The sequence below is a fragment of the Balaenoptera physalus genome (genome assembly GCF_965194825.1).
Source record: "Balaenoptera physalus genome assembly, chromosome: 10".
In the NCBI taxonomy this organism is placed as follows: Eukaryota; Metazoa; Chordata; class Mammalia; order Artiodactyla; family Balaenopteridae; genus Balaenoptera; species Balaenoptera physalus.
Genome location: NC_138889.1, coordinates 108,058,216 through 108,065,562, shown reverse-complemented (window position 1 = coordinate 108,065,562; position 7,347 = coordinate 108,058,216). Strand labels below are relative to the sequence as shown.

The 7,347-nt window shown below is 58.6% G+C and overlaps 1 protein-coding gene across 3 annotated transcripts; it reads left to right on the top strand.

Annotated features, from left to right (window-relative positions):
• The first annotated feature begins 1,533 nt into the window (after positions 1–1,533).
• CTSF (cathepsin F) lies at positions 1,534–7,260 on the top strand. Of its 3 annotated transcripts, none has more exons than XM_082477989.1 (14): positions 1,536–2,523; positions 2,788–2,886; positions 3,201–3,285; positions 3,377–3,438; positions 3,552–3,627; positions 4,205–4,315; positions 4,426–4,571; positions 4,660–4,756; positions 4,837–4,917; positions 5,722–5,841; positions 5,922–5,986; positions 6,080–6,170; positions 6,580–6,638; positions 6,718–7,260. In XM_082477989.1, the coding sequence occupies exons 1-14, from the start codon at positions 2,311–2,313 to the stop codon at positions 6,790–6,792; spliced, it is 1,380 nt and encodes a 459-aa protein (XP_082334115.1). In that variant the 5' UTR covers positions 1,536–2,310; the 3' UTR covers positions 6,793–7,260. The 3 variants fall into 3 exon arrangements, with proteins under 3 accessions (XP_082334116.1, XP_082334115.1, XP_082334114.1); XM_082477988.1 differs by having other exon boundaries at positions 4,202–4,315; XM_082477990.1 differs by lacking the exons at positions 6,080–6,170; positions 6,580–6,638; positions 6,718–7,260 and adding an exon at positions 6,213–6,569 and having other exon boundaries at positions 1,534–2,523; positions 4,202–4,315.
• The last annotated feature ends 87 nt before the right edge of the window (positions 7,261–7,347 follow it).

Below are 7,347 nucleotides of genomic sequence, written 5' to 3'. Positions count from 1 at the left end.
CTCGAACCCGTGTCCCCTGCATTGGCAGGCAGATTCTCAACCACTGCGCCACCAGGGAAGCCCGCATTGTCAGTTTTTATAAGGGTGGGTAATTTCTTAGGCTAATGAGTGGGAGGAGTATTCTAGCTATTTCGGGAAGGGGCGGGGATTTCCAGGAATTGGGCCACCGCCCACTTTTTGATCCTTAAGGTTGGGCTTGGAACTGTCACGGCGCCTGTAGGTGTGTCATTTAGCTTGCTGACGTGTTACAGTGAGTGTATACTGAGGCTCACGGTCTAGTGGAAGTCGACTTGTCCGCCATCTTGGACCCATTTGGTTCTGATCAGTTTATGTCATGTCCTCGGGCTGTGTCATTCTTTCAAAGGTTGTGCCCTGCCCCCTTCCCTCCTGTTTCAGGGGTGGGTCAGGGATGCCTTCCTGAGGAATCGTCCTCTAAACTGAAAGCTGAAAGGTTTCTGGGAGTTTGGCCAAGGGAAGAGCAATGTGAAGCTTCCAAGTTGCGCAAGAGCTTGAACTCCTGCAAATAGAATGACACTGGAGTGTCAAGTGCACAGCACAAGGTGATGGCCAAGGTGCTTCTGGACCTGGAGGGGGCCTTAGGAGCCAGATTAAGGACCTGGGACTGTCTCCTGTAAGAGAGACAAAGGGAGCCCCGAAGAGCTGCAACTGGGGAGGGCACAAGCAGAGATCAGCCACTGCTGGGCTCCCTCAGGCCCTCCCCTCTCAGACATCAGCTGGGAGCTTGGAGCTGACCCTGGTCTGGCTCCAGCACTCAGTTTTGAGTAGCTGAAAGTCACTTCATCTCTATAGCCCTCTGCTACCAAAAGAGGTCAGGTGTGGACCAGATGATCTTTAGGACCTGCTCTCCCCACTCTCCATTCCCAAACTAACCCTCTACCCACTTCTGGGGCTTCCCCAACTCCCTTAAAAACTCTCTTCCCTGTTTCCTGTCCCCCAGCTGGTAACATCTTGGAGGAAAATTCCTTTTTCTCATCTCTCTCCACTAGACTGGGAGCTCCGAATAGGCAGCACTATGCCTAGTGTATCTGTTCATGCTTCCTCTTGCTAGGCCTTGAACACAGTGGTGAGTGCTTGGTGGAACAAAAGAACGGTCCCAACCCTGTGCGCTTTCGCAAGTTTGTGTTTGATCCTCATGACAGCCTGAGGCAGTACCAGTGCAGGGAATTTTAGCTGCCATTTTGCTGATGAGAAGAGGGGCCTCGAAGAGCTGGTGGAGCTGTGAACTCAAGCTCTGAAGCCAACTCTCTGGGTTCAAGTCCAGCTCTTTCACTTAGAGCAGATGTTTGGCAAGCCACTTAATCTCCCTAAACCTGTATTTTCTCAGTTGTAAGTCGGGGATAATAACATCTGCTTCACAGGATTGCTACAAAGATTAAAGGGAGATAGCATATAACATGTATAATAAGCATGCAATAAATGCTAGTTATTTTTATTCTCAGGCCAGCATCCTTTCTCCTCCCCAAATGTTACCGAGTCCAAGCTCGCCCTGCTCGCCGCACGACAGGCCAATAAATCGGGAGACGAGGTGTTGAGGCAAGGAAAACGACTTTATTCAGAAAGCCGGCAGACTGAGAAGATGGTGGACTAGGGTCCCCAAAAAACCATCTTATCGGGGTCTGGATGCCAGTTTCTTTTATAGAACAGAGATGGGGAGGAGGTGAGGAAGTAAAGTAAAAATGCCACTTATCTTGCAAAATAGGAGGGGATGTGTTAATCTCTTCTTTTGTGCAGCCACTCACAGATGGCCAGGGTCAGAATGTCTCTCTGTGAGCTGAACAAACGCACTTTAGTTTAACAGGCAGAGGGGCAGGGTTCCCAGTGGCAGGATGCTCACAGCTATAGACAGTGATTATAATAACAAAAGCAACGAAAAGCAAAGGTTAAAGTAAAAGAAACAGATCCAACAGGGAGTCAGAACTGGCTCTTCCCTGCTACACAAACAGCAGCTCCAAGACGTAAGAAGATTACTTCAAGGCTGCGGCTGGGGCCACCCCTCCCCAGACCCGGCTGGTGCAAGGACGCGTTAGTCAGCGCGGGACTGACGCCAGGCTGCCCGCACAGCCAGCGCGCCCCATGAGCCTCACGTGAATAAGCGAGCGCGCAGGCGCCCCCAGCCGGCGCCCATTGGCCGGCACCCCGCCGCCCTGGAGCTGAGGGAGGGACGGAGGGAGGGACCCCCAGGGCTCCCCCCAACACCCCCGATCCCCCCGGCCGCGGGCTGCTCCGCCCGGTCGGTTGGGCGGCGCGTCTGTCAGAGCGTGAGGACGGGACGCCGGCTTCGCCCTCGCCATGGCGCCCTGGCTGCAGCTGCTGTTGCTTTTGGGGCTGCTCCCGGGCGCCGCTCCGGCCCCCAACGAGCCCCGAGCGGCCGGCGCGCAGGCCTGGGAGCTGGCGTCCCCGGAGCTGCTGGAGCCCGCCCGCTTCGCCCTAGAGATGTACAACCGCGGCCGGGCTGCCAGGACGCGGGCCGCGCTGAGGGTCGTGCGCGGTCGCGTCCGCCGGGTGAGGACGCGCTGGGGGCGGCGGCGGCGGCGGCGGCGGCGGGTGGGGGGCCGGTGCGGGGTGAGCGGGGCTCTCGTCCGAGGGCTGGGAGCTTTGGGGTAGACTTGGGGCTGGGGCGTTGGACGCCTGACTTGGGATGGGGGCGTTGGACCTCTAGGGATTGGGAAGGGGAACGGCACGGTGGGGCTGTGAGCCCCACGAAGGCCGGACTGAGGAGGGAGTGGCTGTGCCCGCCTCACGGCGCCCCCCTCCCCCCCCATCCAGGCGGGCCAGGGGTCGCTGTACTCCCTGAAGGCGACCCTGGTGGAGCCGCCCTGCAACGACCCCACGGTGTGCCAGCTCCCTGTGTCCAAGAAAACCCTGGTGAGTGATGGGGTTCCTGCGATACGCTGCCCCCAGACTGAGTCTGGCAGTAGTTGGGATGATCGGTCAAGTCTAGAGGGAGGGATCTGAGGCCGCAGCTACCCCACCGTGAGTCACTCCCCAGGCCTGGAAGGGCAGAGACCACGATGCTGTAAAGGGAGGGTGTCTGGTGCTCACTCCCGTACTGTGCCTCGCTGTCCCCTATGGGGATGGTTGCCTTGGAGGTGGTCCTCATTGGGGGACCCTCCGGCCCCGTCTTGCCAAGGCCTTGCTCCTGTCCCAGCCCCGCGACGGGCTTACTCCTCTTCCTCCAGCTTTGCAGCTTTGAAGTCCTGAATGAGCTGGGGAAACACATGCTGCTGAGGCGGGACTGTGGCCCAGTGGATACCAAGATTACAGGTGCTGGGTTAGCCCAGGGTTGCTGGGATAGCTCAGGTCAGACTTCGCTCAGGGGTCAGTCCTGATGCTTCTCTGTTCCAACCCTCCCCAGATGACAAAAATGAGACTTTCAGTTCATTCCTTCCACTGTTGAACAAGGATCCCCTGCCCCAGGTGAGGAACCTGTTTGTCTGGGGAACTGGCTGCTGCCTTATATTCCCTCTCTTCCCCTCACCCTGGCCTGGGGCTCCCGGGTCATTCTGAGAAGGACCCCTCTGCCTTTCCAGGACTTTTCTGTGAAGATGGCTTCAATCTTCAAGGACTTTGTCACCACCTATAACCGGACATATGATACGAAGGAGGGTGAGGACCTAGCCTTGGCTGTACCTGTCCCGATCAGATCAGGACCTTCCCCCCAACTTGGCACCTTGGTGTGGGAGAGGGGAAGGGCACAAGGAGCAGTGCCTCCTTTCAAGGGCCCCTAAATCCCCAACTTCTTGCTCAGCCTCCCAGGACTTGGCAGCCGTCTCAGGCACCTGGCCCCTTCTCCCATCTGATTTTCCTGGTCAGAAACCATAGGTCTCCATCATCCTGGCTAGAGTGGGATGGGGCAAAGGCCAGATTTTCTCTGCTGGAGGACCCCTGGCATGGTGGCCTTTTCCCACAATCTCCTGTCTCAGGATGTCCTCTGGAGCCCATTTCGGTTCTGCCTTCGTACCTGGGAAGTCATCACCCCGGTTTGGCCCCATTATTATCACTTGCAGGTCTGGCCCCCTACCCTCACCCACCCCAGGGTTCTGCCCTTCTTGAAATAAGCTTCCGGCCTGATCCAGAACTTACCATTCCCCAGGGAAACCTCTGCCTCTTATCCCCAAGCACCTCTCCTTTTATGATCTGCCTGGGGCCCAAAGCCTCTCTTCTACACCTTGTTCCTCAGAAGCCAGGTGGCGCATGTCCGTCTTTGCCAGTAACATGGTGCGAGCGCAGAAGATCCAGGCCCTGGACCGTGGCACAGCTCAGTATGGGGTCACCAAGTTCAGTGACCTTACAGGTAGGGGTGGTGGCCAGAGCCATCATGGTACCCGGAAGAGACAGGGCCTGCTCCCAAGGCCCCTGGTCAGGACTGGCTTAGAATACTCTTTTCCCATCCCCTGCCCACAGAGGAGGAGTTCCGCACCATCTACCTGAATCCCCTCCTAAAAGAGGAGCCTGGCAAGAAGATGCGCCTGGCCCAGTCCATCCCTGACCTTCCTCCACCTGAGTGGGACTGGAGGAGTAAGGGGGCTGTCACCAAAGTCAAGGACCAGGTTGGACCCCCAAGAGGTGAGGGTGGGACATGAGGACTGCACTGGCGTTTGGAAGGGACCCAGCCCTGACTCTCCCTGTCTCTCGCAGGGCATGTGCGGCTCCTGCTGGGCCTTCTCTGTCACAGGCAACGTGGAGGGCCAGTGGTTCCTGAAACGGGGGACCCTGCTCTCCCTCTCTGAGCAGGGTGAGCACCTGGCTCTGCCCGCCCCGCCCCCAGCCCAGCCCCTCCGGAGGGCTCCTCGGGACCAGCCTTGTGTCTCCTAGAGCTCTTGGACTGTGACAAGGTGGACAAGGCCTGCCTGGGCGGCTTGCCCTCCAGCGCCTACTCGGCCATAAGGACTCTGGGTACGCAGTCATGGGCTTCAGGAGGGGCAGCGGGAGCCCCGGCTCCCTCCACAGGAAGTCACTTTGGGAGGGGACAGGAGCGTGGCAGTCACGTGAACTGGGTTCAAGTCTCAATGCTGACCCTTACCGGCTGAAGACCTTGGGCAGGTCAGCTCTTTCAGAGCCTCAGTTGTCTCACCTGGGGAATGGGGCTCCTCATGCCCACTTTGTAGGATCATCTTAAGTGTCAAGTGAGGAAATATCTGTAAAGTCCCTGGTGCACAGCAGGCGGTCTCGGTATTTTCACTGCTTGGCGGTCTGTATTTCTATAATGCTGCTAAAGCAGGGAGCAGCACACCTCACCCCTGAGAGGAGGCATTGTCCTAAATTGGCGATTCAGTTGAGCAGTGGGTCGCAGTGGCAGGAAAATGAGGGCTGAGGGATTGAGGTGGCTGTACCAAGATTGGTGAGGGAATCTGGCGGAGGTCTGGGCCAGATTGGGAGCAAACTGTCAGGGCCGGACAAGCAAGCCAAGGTCAGGAGTCCCAGGAATGCTGGGATGAGTGAGGAGTCAGAAGCTGGGAGCTGGATTCCATCTCTGCCACATTTCTCACTGGTGGCTCCCCCATCCCTCTGGGCCTCGGTTGTGTCACCTCTAGAACGAGGCCTCCCTCAGAGAGGATGGCCTGTCGCTGGGGGTGGATAGAGAACGTGAGGCCTTGTGTAGGAGGGGCTTAGCACAGCCCCTGGCTGGGAGCAGATGAGTATTGTGAACTGGGGCCCACGTTTTCTCTAACCCCCGATCTGCCCCCCGCCATTCCCCAGGAGGGCTGGAGACAGAGGACGACTACAGCTACCGCGGCCACTTGCAGACCTGCAGCTTCTCTGCAGAGAAGGCCAAGGTCTACATCAACGACTCAGTGGAGCTGAGCCAGAATGAGCAAAGTGAGTGAGGGAGGGGGTGAGGATAGGCCAGGTGGGGCTGGGGCCTAGGTGCCCCTGACACTGCCCCTCCTCTGTCTTAGAGCTGGCGGCCTGGCTGGCCAAGAAGGGCCCCATCTCCGTCGCCATCAACGCCTTTGGCATGCAGGTAGGACCCCAGCCTCACTGCTCCTGCTCCGGTTCTTGCTGACTCCTCCCCCACTTCTCAGAGCTGGCCCCCTACTCGTATTCTCCCCCTCAGTTCTACCGCCACGGGATCTCCCACCCACTGCGGCCCCTCTGCAGCCCCTGGCTCATCGACCACGCTGTGCTGCTCGTGGGCTACGGCAACCGTGAGTTCCGCTGACCCTGCTCTGCCCATCCATCCACCCCAGGTCACAGGCAGAGGCTGGACCACAGCATCTCAGGACCCCTGGAGGGGGCATCAGGGGAACGCCGAGGAACCTTGTCCTTACCTCTGCCTCGGGCTATGGGCCAGGCAGGATCACCCATCCTCTCTATGAATGGGAAAGCCAAGGCACTGGGAGGTTGAGGTGTTATGAATGGATACCCTGCTAGAGGCGGGTGGGGGTGTCCTCCCCAAACCCCAGAGCCGCACCAGGTCTCCAGGAGCGTGGTAGGTGGGCCTGTCTTGCTTTCCGCTCTTTTCCTAGTACCTGGCACACAGTAGGCCCACAGCAGATGTTTGAAGAGTGCAAAGTGCTTGGGGCCCTGACTCCCTGCTCTCCGCACTGCTCCCAGGCTCTGCCACTCCCTTCTGGGCCATCAAGAACAGCTGGGGCACTGACTGGGGCGAGGAGGTGAGTGTCGCCTGCTTGGCCCCAGCCCTCCAGCCCCCATCCTGCCCCAGTGCCCTCACCCACGCCCCCTCTCTCCCAGGGTTACTACTACTTGCACCGTGGCTCCGGGGCCTGTGGTGTGAACATCATGGCCAGCTCAGCAGTGGTGGACTGAGGCGCACCAGCTCAGGGCCTGGTGCTGACCAGAGCAGCCCCTTCCCCTGCCTGACCTGCATGACCAGGCCCCTCCCCAGGAGGCACAGCTGGCTGAGGGATGGGCACCAGGTACCTCAGGGTGAGCAAAGGCCACTGGGCTAGGGGCACAGCCCCTACTCCCACCCTGAAGTTCCCCAACTGCACCTTTGTTGAATTGTGGTAGCTAGGAGGATCTTGGGGTGAAGGATGATGTCTTGGCAGCCAAAGCTGGGGCAAGAACCCTGGGCTCGGGTAAGGAGCAGGGGGAAGAAAATATTCTGGTCTTAAAGCCAGCTTTGTCCTCTGTAGGCTCTGGCTTCCTGCCCCGGCTTTCCTCTGATGCTATAAATTTTCTGGTCCCCCCTGGATCTGGGGACAGTGTTGCCTTCCATGTCTAGAGAAACTGTTGTAACCAACCTTTTCTAACACAATAAAGAGGTGTCCTGGACCCCAGTGTGGTGTGAATGTCGGACCCTGAGGGCAAGGAGGGGTGGTGGGGACCCCTGGAGGAGGGTCAAGGTCAGGCATCTGGTCC